General features: G+C 31.3%; 1 protein-coding gene across 1 annotated transcript; it reads left to right on the top strand.

Moving 5' to 3' along the window:
* Nucleotides 1–7,848: 7,848 nt before the first annotated feature.
* LOC132714774 (CD109 antigen-like) lies at nt 7,849–17,457 on the top strand (the record flags this gene model as incomplete). Its single annotated transcript, XM_060697691.1, has 15 exons — nt 7,849–7,899; nt 8,096–8,206; nt 8,557–8,685; nt 9,400–9,538; nt 10,212–10,388; nt 10,863–11,104; nt 11,936–12,010; nt 12,829–13,015; nt 13,331–13,542; nt 13,973–14,128; nt 14,557–14,619; nt 15,005–15,114; nt 15,516–15,663; nt 16,854–16,959; nt 17,328–17,457. Coding segments are annotated over 15 exons (1,992 nt in total), but the record flags the coding sequence as incomplete, so codon positions are not given.
* Nucleotides 17,458–20,768: the final 3,311 nt, after the last annotated feature.

The following is a 20,768-nucleotide window of genomic DNA, read 5'->3' as shown; positions in this document are numbered from 1 at the left end:
TTCCTGCGATAATCCGTTCCAGGGGCAACATATTAAGGGATTATCAATATGAATTTTTTTATGGTGAATGCTTAATTTATTCAAATTTTACAGATTTTTTTCAAAAAGGGTTTTTTGTCAAAGAGGTATTCAAAATGAAAAAAAATCGAAGAATTTTAAAATAATATTTCGCTATATGGGGACCATTCCCAAACGTAGTCTACGGACTAAACAGGGGTGGTAATTATTGCAGTTCCGTCCAATTTGATTTAACTGGTATTAAAAACAAGGCAAAATTTTTTGCAATTAAATACTCATTTATTTTAATTTTTTTTTAACCGATGTACAAATTTTATGGGGAGCTGCCATATCCCCGGGGTCGGGGTCCAATTTCAGATTTAAAATTTTGGTCAGTAAAAAAATTTTTTATATAAATTTTTTTTTTCTTAAATCAACTTCAAAACTTAAATAATTTTCTTATCTTTAAACCACTTTTATGAAAAAGGGTTCTTTAAACTTTTACCCCAAAATTTTTACAGACTTACTCCCCTTTTGAACTTAAAATTTTCCTTTAAAAAATTCCAATTTTTTTTTGTAATTTCATTATTTTTTAAAGGGTTTTCAATTAAAAATTAAATTTTTTTCCCTTACCCCATCAACCAAATCTTATGTATAAGGTTCAAACTCTAGCCCCAAAATTTTTTCAGTTTTATCCCCCTTTGAATTAAAAATTTTCCTTAAAAAAAATTTTTTTCTTTTACTTTTTAATTTTTTGGGGGTTTCAACTTAATTCTTCAAATGTTTTTTTTATAAAATAAACCACATCTTATGTGAAAAGGGTTTCAAAAAACTAAAACCCCAATTTTTGTCAGCTTAACTCCCCTGAACTTAAAATTTTCCTTTAAAAAAATATTTTTTTACTTTTTATTTCTTTTTTTCTTTAGGATCAACTTCATATTTCAAATGTATGTTCCTTAAAAATCATCCACATCTAATGTTAAAGGGTTCAAAACCTAGCCCCAATATTACAAAAATTTAAATCTCCCCAAAAATTTTAATTTTTTTTACTTGAAAACTTTTATTTTGATACTAAAATTTTTTTATTTTTAAAGGGTTTTACCTCAACCTTCAAATACTTTTTCCCCCTCATAAATTAAACATTTTAAATGTGTAAAGTCAAATTTAAAGAAAATTTTTTCAAAATTTCTTTTTAACTTGGTTTTCCTTAAAAAAATTCAAACTTCACTTTACTTAAAACCCGGTTCAAATAAAATTTTCTTTTCATACCACATTTGTTAAAAGGGTTCAAAAAACTTTTAGGAAAATTTTTCCCAGAATTACCCCCCCTTAATTTTAAAATTTTAAAAAAGGAACCCCAATATTTTTCTTCATATTTTTTCCCCCCCTTACTGCATCCATATTTTTTTTATCGGGGTTCCTCCTCCTGTACACTCTTTTATCATAATTTTTTTACAAACCATTTTTTCACATTAAAAGGAAAAAGAAAAAGAAAGGAAGATATATAACTTTCTTAATATTTACCAAAATTGAAATAAAAAATAATTTTTACAAATATTTTGATAGTTTATATAAAATCGAAGGAAAAAAAACAGCACGGAAAAAACCGGGAAATACTTAAACCATAGGGGACAGCGACCGGGGGTCTCGGGAAACCCTTTCTTACAGTTGTTTAAAGGGCGTTTTTTTGTTGAAGTCGGGAAAAACAAATAAACCCTTCAGGGTAAAAATTTTTATATTTTCATATTTTTTAAATTTAATTCATAATAAAAAACATAAGTTTTGCGTTCTTTTCACTTTAAATAAAAATTTCCCCGGAAATAAAATCCCAAAACCCAAGGGAAAATTTTATTTCTTTCTCTTTAAAATTTAAATCTTTAAAAACTAAAATTTTCCCATTTGACTGTTTTTCAGCATTACCATAACCCTTACCGATTTAGTTTTTAAATTTAAACTTAACTAAATTTATCTCAATATTTATAAAAATTAGTTTTAAAGGGTTTAAAATTTTTTTATCTTCATGGGTGAAGAATTTTTTATTTGAAATTTTATTAGTATGAAATTTTAAAAACGCCTTGCCTTGTGAATCTTTTCTCTTTTTACAACTTTCTCTTTACAGGGCCCTTTTAAAATTTCTCCCATGAGATAGATTAATCACAATGCTGTATCTTTCTCATACAAGTAAAACAAATATTATAAAGGGAGAAATTTTGTAAATTTAATTTTACTGTCTTTTAAATTCTTAAAACCATTTTTAGGTAGAAGAAAAAACTAAAACCCTATGAAAATCAAGCCCCCCCATCATTAGAGTTTTTCCCCTTTTGGAGACCGTATTACCCCCTGCAGTTAGCTTTTGCGATGTTACTAGATATTCGAGTGCTTTTTATTTAAATTTTAAATCAGTTAAATTCATTTAAAAATGGGGGTTTTTTTTTTGTCAAAATAATTTCACGCTTTTAGAAGATTTAATAAAGAAATTTTTCTTTTTTAAATTTCGAAGGGTTCGCTTTTCCTACTTACTTAGTTTTCCACACTTTATTATTCAATTTTTATCCGTCCGGGGAATCTTAATTTTCATAATTTTCGTACTTTTATATAGGACTTTTAAAACAATTTTTATGTAGCTTAAGAAAATAAACATTTTATAAATACATACTTTTCTTTAATTCCGTTTGCTCTTTTCAAAACTTCTTTGGACTAAGGTACGGACAGTGATGCTTTAACCTGTTGACCAAAAGCCTTACCATTTGTTTTTCGCTTGGTGGACCATTGTTTATTACGTTGGAAAACCCCGATTAGGGAATCTAAGACGCTGGCGGGAGGACCCTTTCCCGGAAAAACGTGTTAAACGCCAAAACTTGAGTTTGCTGGCCTAGGAACCACTTTTTGTCATGGTCCAAATGTTTAAAGGTAAAGGGTCACATTTTTTTAAAAAAAAGAAATCGGCCGCCCAAAATTTGAGGGGTTTTGGGGCCTTTTGGAAACGGGAAAGGTATTAATCAAGGCAGCGGGGGATTGTTTCCCTAGAGGCCGGTGATAAAAAGTCATGCCGTAGCAAAAAAATAAAAGGGCCTTTTCAAAATTTTCTTAAAGGGCAAACCCAATTGCCCCAACCAAACGGGGGTTTTTGTTTAGCTTAATTAATCAAAAACCCACCCCGAAATTTTTACCAAATTTTCCTTTTAAATTTCCAAGGGTTTCAAGGTTTTAAAATTTTTTTAAAATAAACTCAAAATTGCAGTTTGTTTGGGGGGTTTCCACGGCTAAACTTCCCTTTTGGGAAATTTTTAAAATTAAACAAGAAAGCAAAAATGTTCCCCCTCCCCCAATTTTATTAAAGGAAAAAGGTCACTTTCAACAAAAAAAAATTAAAAATAAATTAATTCACCCGCCCCCCAAAAAACTTGATTTTTTTTAACCTGAAAAAACCCAAACCAAACCTTTTAAAGTATTTACCCTTTTTTTTATAAACCCTATACTTGGGATTAATACCCCATTGATTTTTGAAATTGGGTCAACATTTTACAACCAAAAACAAAAATTCCCCGGGTTTCCCAAACAAAAAAACAAAAATTTAAAGCTGGACCTTTTGGCTGGGGAATTTGGGGGGTTTGAAACCTTAAACCCCAAAAACCCAAACCCCAATCCCTACAAATTTCTTTTATTTCATTTCCCCAATTTTCCCCCTGTCTAAAAAAACTTCACGTTTCTGAAACCTATTGACCCCCCAAAATTTATATGGGTTTTAAATTCAAGACCGCAATTTTGGATCCCCACGGTTTTCGGGAAAAATTTGTGAGGGCCATTGGTGAGTTAAAAACAAACATTTTTTAAATTAAAGGACCAATTGACCCAAAACTTGTTGGGGGTTTAATTTTAATTTTAAAAATTTTAATTTTTGGGTTTGCAAACTAGAAAAAAAAGAAAGCAAAGAAAAGGAACTTGCTACAATAGAAAATTTAATTATAGGAAACCTTTCTTTAAAAATTCAGTTTAGAAATTACATATCCCATTTACATGAAACGGGTGTGTTAACTGGTTTGGGATTATTTCCCTCCCACTCCTAACTAAAACCCGCATCCAGACCCTTTTCCCTTTTATTGGCAATTTTTGCGGGGGTTTAAAATAAAAATTTGTCCAAAAAGGGGAAAAACGAAAAAGAAATACCTATCAAATTTCTTTTCTTTTTGGGTTTTTTTTTTAAATTTTTTCCCTTTTTATTTGTGACAACAGGGAACGCGGTTTTTATGTTTGACTAGATACAAAGGAAAAGAACCCCCAAAACACTCGGAATTCGTTTAATACTGGGGCACCCCCCTCGACAAATCAGATAACCTCTTGTTTCTTTTCTCTTCTTTTCATAAAAATTTTTCATTCTACAAATAACTCCCCGAGTACATAGATACGGGCCGGGGGTGCAAACTAAATTTATCGGGTTTTTTTTCTTTTTAAAACCAAATTGAAATTTGGGTTAGAAAAACAGCACATTTTTACTTACTCCTTTTTTCCCAAACCCCCTTTCCAAAAATCACTTGCCCCGTTGGAAAAACCCTAGTTTTCGCCGCATTGCGACTTTTCTTTATTCATTTTAAATACTTTACGGGAAAAAAAACTTCCCTTTTATTTTTTTTTTTGTATTTTTTTGTCCATAAAAACTACATTAAAAAAATGTCACTAATGTTTATCACATAATTTACTTTACAAACCAAATTTTTAATGTCATTCTTCGTTAAAAACATATTATTTTCTTTTTTAAACCCAATCTTTTAGAAAAATTCCTTTTAAATTTTTAATATCCAAACATAAAATTAAAATTTTGTAAATTTTGGAAAAGGCCCGTGGCCGAGGGAATCCCTTTAACAAAAAAACGTTGCTCCCCCCATTTTTGGGGTTTTTTCCAAAATACCAAACAGGCCCTTTGGGACTCTTTTACTTTGGGGAAAGTAACCAGCCAAAGCTTCGAAAACTGGGTGAAAACTAAGGTCCCTTTCCCGTGCCCTTTAAAGGCCAAGAACGCCCCTTTATCCCATTTTTAAATTTTGGAAAATCGCCCACGACCTAAAAGGGGAAAAAAATAACCCTAAAAAAAATTAAAAACTTAAACAAAACAAAAACCCCAAAAAATTTCGAGTATAAATACTTTTTGTTTTTCATTAATTTAGTCGGGGAAAAAAGTTGCTGAACAAAATTGATGGATGTTCCCCCAAATATGGGGGTTTGGCCCCTAAAAATTTAAGTAGTATTTTGGAATTTGGGGGCAGGCCAAGAGTAAACCCTGTTCCAGAAAATGGGGTACAATCTCCTAAAGCTGAGTAAAACCAAATAATTTGGGGAAATTTTTACTTAATTAAAAAACCTTTTACGTGAAAATTTTGTAAAATCTTTTTGGGGCCAACTAAACCCTTGAATATTTTTAAAGTTTTTTTTTTTTTTTTTTTTTTAAAAAAATTTAAAGGGTTTCCCCACGGGTTTCAGGGGTTTAATAAAATTTTAATTTAAAATTGGAAAAAATTTTTAAAAAACCCCAATTCTCCCCGGGGAATTTTAAAAGGGGCCCCCCCATTTTAAAAAAACCCCAGAAATTTTAAAACCCAAAAAAAAAATATTAAGGAAAAAACAAAAAATGGGGAAAAAGGAAAAAAATTGTTAAAAAACCCCTTTAACCTTAATGTTTTTTAGTTCCGAAATTGAAAAAAAAATTTTTCTTTTTTTAATAAATTTAAGGAAAGGTTTTTATCTTTGGACATTTTTTTTAATAGTTTTTTGGGGCTTTCAAAAGGATCCATTCAAAAAAAAACCATTTTCCCCAACCCCCTTTTTAAACCCTAAAATTTTTGAAAGTGCTTTTGTGTTAAAACCGAAAAAAAGGATTGGCTTTGGCTCCAATCCCTTGAAAATAGGGTTTCAAAAAATTTAATCTTTTTAAAATTTGGGAAACTAAAACAAATTGAAAAACCCTCTTTTAACTTTTTTTTTCATAAACACCTTTTATTTCCCCCCTTTTTTTAAATTTTTTATTTGGGTTCCAAGTCTTTAAAAAGAAAATTTGGGAAAATAATTTTTAATGCTAATTGTTTCCAAAAACCCCCAACCCTTTCTTTTAACAAACTAAGTTAAAGGGAAAAATAGTTACACCAAAAAAAAAAATTTGGGGTTTTAAAAAAATTATTTTTTTTCCCCCTTATCCCAACGATATTAAAAAATTTCCGTCCCAAATTTTCCCCCAACCCTTGTAAAAAATGTAACCCCGGGTTATATTTTTTAATTTAAAATTCCTTTTTTAAAAAGTTTTTAAAATTTAAATTTTTGGGAAAGTATTTTAAATTTAAAATTTTCAAATATTTAAAATTATTTTTCTGTTTCAATAATTAATTTTTTTTCTTTCTGTGCAAAAAATATTTTTTTAATTTCTTTTTGAAACAAAAAAACAAGGGGTTATTTAACATAACTTTTGGGTTTTGGGAATTTAACTTAAATAAAATTAATTCCCAGGCCCAAAATTTTTGTTTCCCCCACCCTTTATTAAAATTTTAAGAGTAAAGGGAAAACAAAGAAAAAAAATTTACTGTTACCCGAATATTTAATAGGCGGTTTGGTAATTTTAAATGCCAAATTGCGTAATTTTCCCCGCATTTTTAAAGAATTCATTGCCAGAAGAAGAGATAACTTTTAAAATTTCCCTTTTCGTTGCTTACAAGTAATAATATGTATAATATTACAAAATGTCCACAATGCGTTTTTGGGATGTATTATCCCAAAAATTTTGTCAGGCTAATCAGTTGGCGGGCGTTGACAGTTTGTTTGCGTTTGACAGTATCGTCCATGAGCAAGCTCAATCAAACCGAGCCTGCAACATTTTCAATATTGCCGTTTTGGACTTTCTTTCGGGATTCTTATTTATTTTCTCTATTTTAAACACACCGAGTAAAACCATTGAGAAAAATTATAACGTATTAAGACAGATTATTGAATTTCCCTGAAAACCATTCTTAAACAATGGACTTGTCGTTTCTATTATTGCTGTTAAAATTGCGTAATTGCTGTGTCTAATGTCCAATGAGTCGTTAAAAATAGCATCATTGAATACATTAAGGTTTCAACTTATACCCGCTTTAGACTGGCCCATTTATAATTTTCTGATTACGTTTTGCTTTTTGAATGAATTACGGCTTGTTTCCCATTTATATTAACATGATAATGGTAATGGCTCGATTAATGTTTTGAAAAGCAAGATCTGTTATCTTTTAACAAAAAAAGGACAATAACGCTACATCATTACATTTAAAAAATATGTTCGCGTCCGTGTTTTAACAAAACGTTCGTTACCAATTCGTAAAATGTCGCTTTACACAGGTCTAGCATTTTTAATCCGCGGCTATTAACATATGTTGATCACCTTATTCTCATTCTACAATTCCAAATCTCCCCAACCGAATGGGTGCATCCTGTTTAGAAAGATGAATAAGTAAGTCGTACAGATTTACATCTATAACCCGAGAGGCAGTTATCAGTTGTAAAGAAAATTTATACTCGAGACATTGTTCTCTAAAGGTTTTGAATTATTTATGTCTAGAAAAAAATAAAATCTATCTTGTAGATATAAATATTGCAAGAGGAAATAAAACTTTCTGAACAGAAGAAGAAATCAATCTATTTTCTTGGAAGACAAAATATTTGTGTCTAGAAGAAATCAATCTACCCGTCAAGAAGGTGTATGATACAAATATGTGAATCATAACTACATTACTTTCATTTCATTTCTAAAAAGACGCTTTTGCTTTCAGCTTGAAGTATTTCTGCAGTTTTTCATCCGTCTAGAACTACCGTACTCTGTGATTCGTGGGGGAACAGGATTATAACTACAAGCAAACATCTTTAATTTTCTTTACAAAGACACTTACGGTAATAATAGCAAATCTTTGTCGTTTTTTTTAACCATCTTAAACATCACTTGTTTCATGCAAATTGTATTGTAAATCATTAATTACCTTTAAATTTGATATTACTCAGATAATGTAGATCAGTTTCTAGACTTCCCCCTAACAAACACCCGATTCTTACACTATTTTGTATCTAAAATCTATGAAATTCTTTACAGGTTGATGTCGTATTGAAGAAATCATCGTCTTTCAAAAACATCATAGTTAAAAAGTCTTCAGGCTCATCGACCCTGGTGTTCAAACAAGTAGAGATTAAACGAAGAATTCAGGTAATCCTTACAAACAATCACGTAACTTACAATGCCATATTTCATCAAAATTTAAAAGCATAAAAGGTGTATTAATGTATACTTGATAAAATACATTTGCTTATAAAAAGGAAAGCGTGTAAGCAATTTTTAGACAATGTTTTTAATATAAATCAGGTAATTACATGAATAATACCAAATTGCCAACGGCGACTAATTATGTATACATGTATAGATATTTCCCTTCTTACAAATACGATAATAATGTATTGTGTTATGTTATATTATTACTTGTATTTAACTGAAATGTTCTAAAAGAAAACTTCTTTGAATTATGAAGCAGGTTATACTCATCACAATGTTACATTTAGGTAGCTCCCGGCGGAGGGACAACTTTAAACTTTCCAATAATGGCCGTTGAAGTTGGAAACATAGACATTGAAGTGAGTGCCGTTTCAAAGGTCGCAGGTGATGCTGTTAGAAAACAATTGCTTGTGGAGGCATGTATATATCTGTATATTGTTTAAATTTTTATCGAATGAAACTCAGGTACCCGCTCGTGCCTGAAATAATGCACGGAAGGGCACCTGACGTCTTCCCCTACCTATAAAGCTGGAACGTCGCCATATGACTTATAGTGTGTCGGTGTGACATAAATCCCAGTTAAACAAACCAATCAAATAATCGAATGAAATTATGCATGGACATAGCACGGCGTTTATTATATTAAAACCGTTGTCATGGTAAAAACGCCCGTGTTTTGTTCTTTATTATGAATATTTGTTCATATTACGGAATAATTCTGAAATACAGTTAATTTGGTGATTTAAAACATGTTTAACAAGTAATTAATGTGCATCTAACATAATTGTGTATAAATAGGTACATATTACTAGCAGATTTGCTTATGTTGCTTTAAGACAACTCAAACATTAAACAGCTCAATTTCAGTTCCATTAAATTAAAATCCGGAATTCAACTAAGACGAGTTCGAAAATTCAACTGAGACGAGTTCGAAAAAAATGAGCAATTGATTATGTTGTATATAAAATTGTCACAAAAAGATGGATTTTGTTGTTGATATTTTCTAAATTAAAACTAGAATGAAGTATATGTTGCCGTCATATAAGCGTGTCAATAAGCAGAGGAAGATAGTTTGAATTATTGTATTTTAACACAAATATGATAGAATATAATATTATCAAATTTTTCAGCCTGAAGGTATATCTGAAAGTTATAACATACCAGTTCTGATTGACTTACAAAATGCCAAATCATTCAACAAAAGAATACTGATTACATTACCAGATGACGTCGTTGATGATTCCGTACATATCAGAGCTTCTGCAATCGGTAATTATAAAAATTTATTAAACAGTAAACATGCATTAAGTCGGACCTATCCATAAAGGGCAGTTATATGAAATAGAAATAGGTGAAAATTGCTCACTAGGTACGATTATGCCTATTAATAAGAGAAACACCTCCGTCGCCTAATGTTGTAATGATGAAATGTATGTAATCAAAGTGAAAGAGTTTATAATGATAAAAGTGTCACATACTCTTATAGTTAGTTCATTCCACTATTTTATGTCAATTGAAATATATACATTACAAATGCTGAACATATTTAACATAATATACCCCTTCTTTTGTCTAAAAGATTAAATATGCTTTGATGTGACCAGGAATGATAAATTCTTACTACTTAAATATCTGGAAAAGTCATTTCAATTACCATTCTCCGTGTACAGATATGACAATCTATCTTATTTCTTCGATCTTTAGAATGAAATCACGTAAAGTTAAAAACAAATGTGTATATGAGCCGCGCCATGACAAAACCAACATAGTGCGTTTGCGACCAGCATGGATCCAGACCAGCCTGCACATCCGCGCAGTCTGATGAGGATCCATGCTGTTGCTTACAAACCCTATTATAAGTAAAGAAACTGACAGCGAACAGCACGGATCCTGATCAGACTGGCAAGACTCATATGAATTATTGCTGATATTTATTTTAAAGGTGATCTGATGGGACCGTCTATATCTGGAATTTCTAATTTGTTGAGGATGCCGTACGGGTGCGGAGAACAGAATATGATCAATTTTGTTCCAAACATATTTGTCATTAAATACCTGACTGCAACAAATAATCTGAAACCAGAAGACGAAAGTAAAGCCAAATCATTTATGCTTGTTGGTAAGCGATAATTTTGCAACAAATTTTGTTAAAATCATATATAGGAGATATTGATTCACACGGTCAAAAATAAGTTATATAACACTATTGTTAAGCGTCGCTGTCGTACCGTGCATTTAACATTTTCAAAACGTGTGTCCTTCTTTCGAGTCAAGCGCATTTTATCATTTACCAATAATTTACTCTATATTTCACTATAATTATGAATATTTAAGGCAATTGCGTCTTCCTTCATTCCAAAGAAATGTAAATAAAAGCAATAATAAGCTCACCCTGTTTTTTATACTGTTTTTTCTGAGGGGAAATCAATTTCAAAACAAGAATATTGTTTTGTTTAAAACGAAAAACACTGGGCAGGTGGTTACCCAAAATTTGTATTTATAAATAAGTTAGTGCGTAATCGGAATGTAGCATTTTCAGTTATAATTTATGATAGTTATAAAACAATAACTTTATTTTTGATATTATTTAAAGGATACCAAAAGGAATTATCGTATCAACATTTTGATGGATCCTTTAGTGCTTTTGGCAACAGTGATCCATCGGGGAGTACTTGGCTTACAGCTTTTGTAATAAAATCATTTTCACAAGCAAAATCGTACATTTTCATTGATGGTAATACTGTCAAAAGAGCAATCGATTGGATACTGGCTCAATATAAATCTTCAACGGGAACATTCAATGAACCTGGAAAAGTCATACACACTGAAATGCAGGTTTAGTAAAATGTTAAATTTATAAAAAATGTTAAACATTGTATTTGTCTGACATTAAGAACGAGAAGTGTACAGATAACCAGTTGTATGATAACAATATTATTTATATAGCACGTACGCAGTAAAGAACAAATTTCTAAAAGACACATGATTTGTAATAAAGGGAACTAGCAAGAATTATTAAATATGATCAAAGATCTTCTGTACGATATATGAAATTATAAGACGCTATATAGATAGTACAATAACGATGGTTTGTTGTTATAAGTGCAGTTTCTACAAAGAACATAAGCAATGTATGTTATAGTATGTGTATATTGTGAGACGGCATACTCATTTCCTTTTATTAAGTCATCCTAGCTCTGTACAACTATTCTAAGTTAGATCTAATTTCATTCTGTAAGAGCGGACACAATGGTCAATATAAGATTTGTTTTGTATTTTGATTTTATTCCTTTTTGCATGTACTTGTAAAGTAGATATTTACTCATTTCTAGTAAAAGCTAAAATTTGACTGAAAATCGATTCTTTTTATTTGCGAGTTATTTGAAAATTGTACCTACTCCACCTATCCCTTTTAATGAACGGCGCTAATTTCACAAATGTAACAGAAATGAAAATGAGCATATCTTTATGCTAAGTACATTTTTGCATGAAAATTGATAGAATAATTATCTTTTTCAGTATTTTGATCATATATTTATGATATTATGATATATACTGTCTGACGGTATTTCAATACAATAATAGCGCCAAGATTTTGGAAAAAAAACTTAACTCATAAGGAAAAGATATATTGTCATGAAGGTCAGATTGTTTCGTTGTTTACAGGGTGGATCAGCGAAAGGAGATCTTAACCTAGCAATATATACACTAATAGCTTTGTTAGAGGCACAAGAAGCAAAGGTATTTCAACATTGTTATTCTTGATAAAGAAAAAGCTACATACCTATAAGACTATTTTTGCCCTAGTAATAAAAGAATACCAATTTTCTGTTCAAGACATAAAGATGTATTAGTCTTTTGTCCAAATAAAAGTTATTTAACGTTTTATATTCATGATTGTGATATATTACATTTTATATTAACAAGACTTTTTTTACAGCGTATATGGAAAATGAAAAATAAAAATATCAGATTCATGATCTTACCATGCGTAAAATAAATTACATATGGTTTCTCACCATGCGTAAAATAAATTACGTATGGTTTCTCATCACAAAGTCCTTGGAACTGATGATAACAATATAGTCTGTGCATTCCAAATGATAATGTAAGGTGTGCCAAACCTAAAAAGCCTAGTGATTTTGCATGGAATTAAAGCAATGATAAGTCTAGTGTGCATCTTATTGTATGCGTGATTTGTTTGTTTGTTTGTTTGTTCCATTTTACGCCTTTTTCCAACAGTATTTCAGTCATATAGGCGGGTAGTTTCCTAACCATCGTTCCTGGAGAGTTACACCAGTACTAGACTCCCTTCCTCCGTGCTAAACTACCAAAGCATCTCCCGGGGATCGAACCGACGCCAGAGAGGTAACTGGGATTAGAAGTCATCGACTCTAACCCCTCGACCACGGAGGCGGTCTTTGTATGCGTGATAAAAAATTTTGTATCCAAATAACAAGTATCTTAATATTTTATTCGAGCTCTTGTTTCACCATCAGTATAATTTTCTTATTTCTTCTTCCCATTAATTCTTACAATAAAGTGATACATGTATTCAGTTTTCTAGTAGTGTTCCGGCCAAATTGTCATCCACTGTTACTGGTGTAAAAAATGCATTAGAGGATAAAGTACCAGGCATGGATGATGTATATGAGCTAGCCATTGCTAGCTACGCTTTAGCTTTGATCAAAAGTTCTAAACTTAATGCTGTCCTCGCCAAACTTGATTCCAAGGCAACGGTATCAGGTAACGGTATACTAGTAATTATTTTTTAAGAGTTGTTAAATATGTCATAAAACATACTTCTGCATCACGTTTCAAATATAATCTTTGTTTGCAAAGAAATGTGATATATAAGCATTTCTATAAGGCTTTGAATCCATTTATCATGTACTAGTATATGATAAAAAAATGCACTAGAATTAGTTGTGTACAGTTTGTTTTTTTAAAATATTTTTTGCATCAATGGCTTTTCGATATTTTGATATTGTATACTTGTTATTGACATTTATGTTTGCAATGTCTTTACCTTTAATAATTTTAATTCTCATTTTAATTCAGGTGGCATGAAGTACTGGGAGGTAGAGGAGGAGCCTGACACCAGTAATTTAAGATGGATACCACCACATTCTCAGGCCAGGTCTCGTAATATAGAAACGACAGCTTACGTTTTGTTGGCATACGCTACTACCGCGAAAGTAACTGAAGGTATTCCAGTAATCAAATGGTTGGTAAACCAACGTAATCCAACTGGTGGATTCGGATCGACACAGGTATTTGAAATAAAAAAATGTCAAGATAGATTAAGTTCTAAACAATAACTATCTTTCATCCTTTTATGGGTACACGTATGCTTAACTTACGTAATTTTAGTGTTGCAAATCTGAAAATGTTACAAATCTGAAAACGTGTAAATAAATTCCTAATTATGGCATCTGTGTAGTAACTTGCATGTTGAGACATAGAAAATATATAATTTGATAAAAGCATTACTAATGCAAGCGTGTTCAAGAAAATGTTACTTAATGTTTTACGTAACTCGCCTGTACTAAAAGAATAATTGCTAAACTAGATATCTTGTAATTAACTGATGCACACATAACTCATCTTTATCATTTTTAACGACTATCTTTGTATGTTTTAAAGCCTGTAAATTACAACAATTAACTATCAAAACACTAACATTACTTTATGCTATAACAGGATACGGTGATTGCTCTTCAAGCTCTGTCAGAATTTGCAGCTCTAATATATTCCAAAAAATTCAATGTCAACATCAAGATAGAAGGAACACCGACAAACTTTGGGCATATTTTTGAAATCAAGTCACAAAATGCTCTACTACTTCAGTCAGTTGATGTATGATTCTTTTATTTATTATTGTACGTTAAAAAAATATCAGACTTACAACTGTATCGATTCTGTCTCATTGATTTGCAAATCCAGACTTTATCTGCTCTATGTTATTTATTTTTTCAAAAATATGAAATATTTAAAAGGTAACACAAACACTAATATCGCTTGTTACATTTTAGCTTAAACATAAATGATTTTATTTCATCTCCCCTTTTTGAAACTTTATTAAATATAGTTACCATTTGGACCAGTCCTCCTAATTGATTACCTATAATAGTCCTTACCCGAAGATTGGCGTACACTTTTCTTTCTGATATAATACGTAAATTTATACATTGTTGTAACCCCAGAGGGGCTCGAACTCGTAATTCCTTGGTTGAAATACATCAATCAGCTGGCCGAGAAATTTTACCATTATGTTTATATTTCAGGTTCCACCTCCAACAGAAATAGTTGACATACGAGCCGAAGGTAATGGATTGGCTCTTGTAGAGGTTGGTATCTTTCTAAACATATCTCTCCTGTGTGGTATCATCTAAACATATCTCTCCTGTGTCGTATCATGACTGGATTGTTTGAATTCAGTAACTGGTATATCTGAAGATTATGCCGCTTAAATGTTAAATAAAAGCTAATTGATAATCAGAAAAGATTTTTTAAATATAAAACACTTTGGATATTTACTCTCCATACTGGCAATGTAAAAATCTTACCCGTCGTTTAACTTATTTGCCTCGTATTATATTAAATTACGTGATTCAGATATGCAATCTGAATAATAAGTTTTTTCGTTTTGAAATATTGTAAATAATTTATCCAAATCACAATACATACATTTGTTTCAAGAGTTTGTACATGTACTACATATACTTATTTCAGATAGCTGTAAACTATAATGTAATGGCAGATGTCGTGAAACCGTTATTCTCACTTTTACTATCAACCAGTGACGAAACAATGTCTGGCTTTACACTACAGGCCTGCTTCAGGTCATATATTTATTTGTTCATACATTTTCTATGTGTCATGCTGATGGTGTCAAATACTCGTATATTTGGAATTGTTCTTGTTTTCCTAAATGACCTTCGGTGTTTGATCAGACAAAACGTTTGCCATGTATTAAATGATTTTGACGCATTCAGTAATGTTTATGGCTAATCATTATAATGAACTGAAAGGACAACAACTCATATATGCATGTTCTAAAATGTTCAAAGGTCGTCCGCTCCTGGAAATACTTGTAACCAGTCCTTAGCAGTGGCTGGCAGTTAAGTAAGCAAAATGTTACCGAAGCTAGCATTCAAATGGTTCATTTGAAAAATTTAAAATGTTAGTATACAGCTGTAAAGTGGACCTGAACGGATAGATTATTCCTTTTTGTAAATTACAGTTGGCTCGGTGATGGTAAGAGTGGTATGGCAATTATGGAGATAGGGCTTCTCTCAGGATTTGGAGCTGACACATTCAGTATTACACACGTCGGAATCATGAAACGTGTAGAAGAAGGAGAAAAGAAACTTATCATTTACTTTGATGAAGTACATATCAAATTCTAATTTCAGAAAATATATTATATCTATTGGTACAAACTTCCACCGGTCGTTTTAAAATTACAAACAGAAATCTGGGAATCTCATTGGTCATTCTAGCATAAAATGTTAAGGATGGTCCTTGCTCTCCTTAAATAAAATTTTAAGGATGGATAGTTCTATAAAATAAAATGTAATGGATAATTCTAGCCATTATAAAATAAAATGTCAAGGTTACATAGTTCTGAAATAAGACATACAGGATAGTTCTATACTTTCTAGTTAAATTGCTTAGTATAACCTTACATTGAAATGTAATGGATAATTCCAGCCTATATAAAATAAAATGTCAAGGTTACATAGTTTTGAAATAAGATATACAGGATAGTTCTTTCACTTTCTAGTTAAATTGCTTAGTATAACCTTATATTTTAAACATTTTATACTACACTTAGATCTCATTACATTTTCTAGGACACATTATATAATACATAAGTACTTACAGACTTTATTTTAAAGTTATAATTTTTGTTCAAAGTAACGACACAACCAATAACGTTCACGATCCTGTAAGTTTATACTCATTCACACGAAAATACCGAAAACCACACCAAAAACAAAACCAACGCCCGTTAACACTTCTTTACAGTGTTTCAGCGTAGTTTTTTTACATTAAAGATAATGCGTTTATACATTGTTATAAGCGTTGGTTTTTGTTTTATACTATCCATTTATTTCTATTTGCAATATTTCATATGTAACTCTTTAAATAATAATTTACCAATATTGCAACCATATAGTTGCAAAAATGTTCTTAGCTACCAGAAATTATTACGACTTTTATATTATACAAGCCTTGTTTAAATTTCTATAGGTATCGAAAACCAGTTTGACTTTGGCCGAGTGCCTCTATTTTAAAGATAATGTTTGATTCAATTAAGAAGGAGAACCTTACTTTGTCCGCTAAATAGTTCCGTTTTTATTTATTGTTTACAGAAAGTGTTTTAAGCATATACCATAATTTTAATATTTTATGTCTATATTATTTAATTATCTCATCAAGTTATGCAATGTTTCTAATTGAGTATTCACGTAAAGACCTACACTCTGAGTAAAAAGTATTAGGCGTTTAAGAATACAAAGTGCAAGCTGTTTATTATTACTACTATATATGACTTGTTATACATTTCATTGTTTAGATTCCAGGAGACATAGGAACATGTATTCAAGTCAGTATGCAGAGAGAAGGACTTGTGGTCGGTAGTCAACCAGCTGTTGTAAAACTCTCCGACTATTATAAACCAGGTACTGTACCATTTTTGACAGTGTGCCAAGGTGTTAATTTATATATGTAGTGTTTAATAGAATAGATTCATAATCACGATCTGATTCATATTTTATTCCCTATGTTTCATATTGCACATATAACAAAAGGCGAGATAAATGTATACGGGTACAGGAAAATGTTAAACAAATGAGTTTATCTGGATTAGTGAAATTGTATTGTATTTCTAGAGACCCTGCAATCTGTCACAAAAGTAATGAAAGTCTTTTTTTTTGGAGATTAACAAAACTGTTTTTCTTCATCTTCAAGGTAAATAAAAGATATCAATACATGTACATTTTGTATTAAGTAAACCTGCTTACACTTATATAATTCTATCTAATTTTAGAAAACCACGCATACAGTTTGTACCAGCCACGATTGTTAAAAGATGCCAATGTATGTAGTTTGTTGAAAAAAGAACTTGGATGTTGATTATAAATAAAATGATACAATCCGATGCTTGTGTACTGTTTTCTCTAAACCCACGAGAAACTTATGTAGCAGAATATATTGACCCACTAACAATGACCAGATAAATAAACAAACAGGTGCGATGTTAAATTCTAGGTCCATTGTTAAAAATTTGGACATTAAGTGATCACTCGATCGGAAGCATTAATCACAACAAAAGTACAAGAGAATTGCAGAATCCGTTTGATTGAGTCTGTACATGAAGGATAATGAATACATGCAACATCCCTCACGCCCCCTAGCACCGGCTTGAGCGGTACTCAATTCTCTGCGTCTAAAACAGTGTACATGGAAAAATGGCACTGATTGTAATGGTACATGTAAATAATTGCTGCTGGTTTCTATCCAGAGTCTCTGATTACTATAAAGTCAGTAGGTCCTATTAAAAAACACTGGTTGCGAGGAGAAGTATTATTTACTCCGGAAAGTCAATTGCTGCTATAGAAGTCAATGGCTGCTATGGAAAACTGGTTCATATAAAAAGCCAGTGGTTTTTACGGAAGCCAGTGGTTGCTATGGAAACCCATGACTCACCTTGAGAGCAGGACCGAGTTCTACTCCTGTACTGCAATTTGAACTTAATAGAGACATGTTAGACAATGATTCATGCCAAATATCAGCCCTAGCATTTGCAGGTTCAGAGTAGATTATTAAATTTTTTACTATATCACGCCCAGCAAACTGTCGCTCCACTTCAAAATTGTGGTGCACGGTAAAACGAGCGAAAGGCATTTCCGAGATAGAGCGGAAGGCTGATTTAAACAGCTAATTGTAAATTTTGTTTATGTTTTTGTCTTGTTTTTCATTTAAGTTGTATTTTTTTCTAACAACGGAAAATGTAGTTCCGTGTAGGATTGTTTTGGGCTTCCAATGATCTAAGCTGTAATACAAAAAAAAAGTTACATGTCATTATATTAAACTCGGGAGAACTTTTTCAACGACGAAGTGAACGACGATTTGTAGAATATTTAACTTCCCAATCATTAAAATGCCATACCCTTCGCATCATTTTAAAAAGTGTATTAGAAAAATATCAACCCGTAACAAGAACTTGTCCTTCGTGCAACATAAATTACGCTGAAAGGTTTCTTAAATTTGTAAATCGATATTTTTCGAAAATAGTGGAGCCCACAGGTGCTTCAAACAAACTTATTTAAGTTTTATATGGGCTATATACTATAATAAGATATGTTTGTTCAGCATGATGTTTTTGTTCTGTTGGAGACCTTATATCTTAATATACATTTATAAACCGGTTATGTAAAATATTTGATTATGTGACTAGCGCCTGCGGTGGAACCAAAGCGCAGGAGACGGGGCGAAAGGTAAGATGTTGAGCGCAAGGCGATATTAATTTGGCGTATTAGGAGGAGCGTAGTCTATGAATTTTTATACATGAAAGCTATAGAAGTTAAAATAGACATGATCAAGTGTTGAGACCGAGAGATATATACCTTTTAAGGTAGTACACCCCTAATGGGCACTATAAGGAATTGTAAATTTGACAACATAGGACAGTTATATGCCTTAAATGTCACCTGTATGCAAAATCTAAACAAAATTTACCGTGTGGTTTATGAGTTATGGACATTTTTATGAACTAAAACTTTGCCGTTAGAAGGGTTTTTTTCAGAAATGAGGAAACTCTAAATAATCTATAATATCATCATTATGAAAAATGTTTTCCTTTTGCTCATTGTTAAGAAATAAAAAATGACATTTAGGTAACAAATTAAACAAGCAAAATGATTGTTTTTAAACGAAATGTTTTTAATATGTATAAAAATGTAACCCTACCCCACCCACTTTTAACACTAATTTGACCATTTCCCTATGTAAAAAGCCTTATTTAATATATCCCTAAAATTTTCCAAAATGAGGGGCTATTTTCAAACTTTGCCTAAATTTTCCTTCATGTATATTGGTTGGTCTTGCAAAATATAAAATACTTTTACCGTTTAGTTTTTATTTTATTAAACTTTGAAAATATCTGATATCATATTTGCTATTAAATTTGGTATTATTTAGAAAATAAATACCTACAATAATTATATAATTAAAATAAAACACTTTTTTCTTCCATAGGGGGTCTGAGAGATTAATAAAAAATGTTAAAAAGAAAAAAAAGAAAGAAAAAAAATTGCCCCTTCTGGGGTTTGAACCCACGCCCCCTCAGTTTCAATACACTTTACAGTGATTTTAGCCTATTTGAATACTCTTCAAAGTGGAGACAGTGCATTAGGGGTGTACTACCTTAAAGACAACTAATAAAGCGTGATATCCTTTCAACGACTATAGCATAATAACTGTAATCGCGAAGGTGTCACTTGGATTCCATTATTTATGTTCCAAATTTGGACGAGGTCCGGTCATTGAATCATATGCATGGCTAATACAGGATACCACTTAATTATTCGAGGTCAATCATGATTTTTGACAAGGTTATGTACGTTTAAAAACGTGTGTCCGTGCAAATTCGACAAACTCGAATATTTTCAGTTCTACCGCGAACAAATGTTTCTGAGCAGGTACGTGTAACGCGATTGTTTACGCCAAAATGTTATGTTTGTCGAAACGTTAGATATTCAAGGTGCAGAACAGAGACAAAATAATGCACGGGGCACATAAAATGGATCACTACTGCCGAGTACATTTTACTACGATTTTCTGTAATAAATAGCTCTAACGTACATGTTCAGATCAAACACAAATAAGCCACGTTTTCATGAAAATGAAAGACTTTTGTGAGCTGGAGAATCTCTATGAAAATGGTTGACAAAGTGACAGCCGTTCTAAGGATATAACACGTGCTTCAGTTATGTTTCAAGATACTACCTATCTTCTTTAGCATTGTTGTTTAGTTTATTATTTCCATCTCAAAGTGTAAATAGAACTGTTTACCTTTAAAATCAAACACTGCATATTGTCAGCACAAATCTTGGTTTAAGAAAAAATTAAGTTAAAAAAGATATATGTGATTTTTTGTTTGTTTATTCACAGAGTATCAATGAACAAAACGAACAAAATAAAAATGCAGTGCTCAGTCGGTGTACGGACTAAAATTTTCAATAATTGATAGACCTACAGTAGTTATAGTAGAAATAAAATAATATATTGTCATTTTTCTCCAGCTTCACATTTTAGTACTTTTATTTTAACTTTGAAAGATTTTATTAATGGAAATTCATAGACTACGCTCTTTACACCAACTTAATACCGCCTTGCGCCCAACAACAGACCTTTCGCTCCATCTCTTGCCCTTTAGCTCCACTACTTTCGAAAAAAAATTCATATACAAATTTAAGAAATCCACCAA

Source organism: Ruditapes philippinarum, unplaced genomic scaffold, assembly GCF_026571515.1.
Source record: "Ruditapes philippinarum isolate M1 unplaced genomic scaffold, ASM2657151v2 ctg11103_1_1_1_1, whole genome shotgun sequence".
Lineage (NCBI taxonomy): Eukaryota > Metazoa > Mollusca > Bivalvia > Venerida > Veneridae > Ruditapes > Ruditapes philippinarum.
This window is presented reverse-complemented; position numbering and strand designations above follow the sequence as displayed.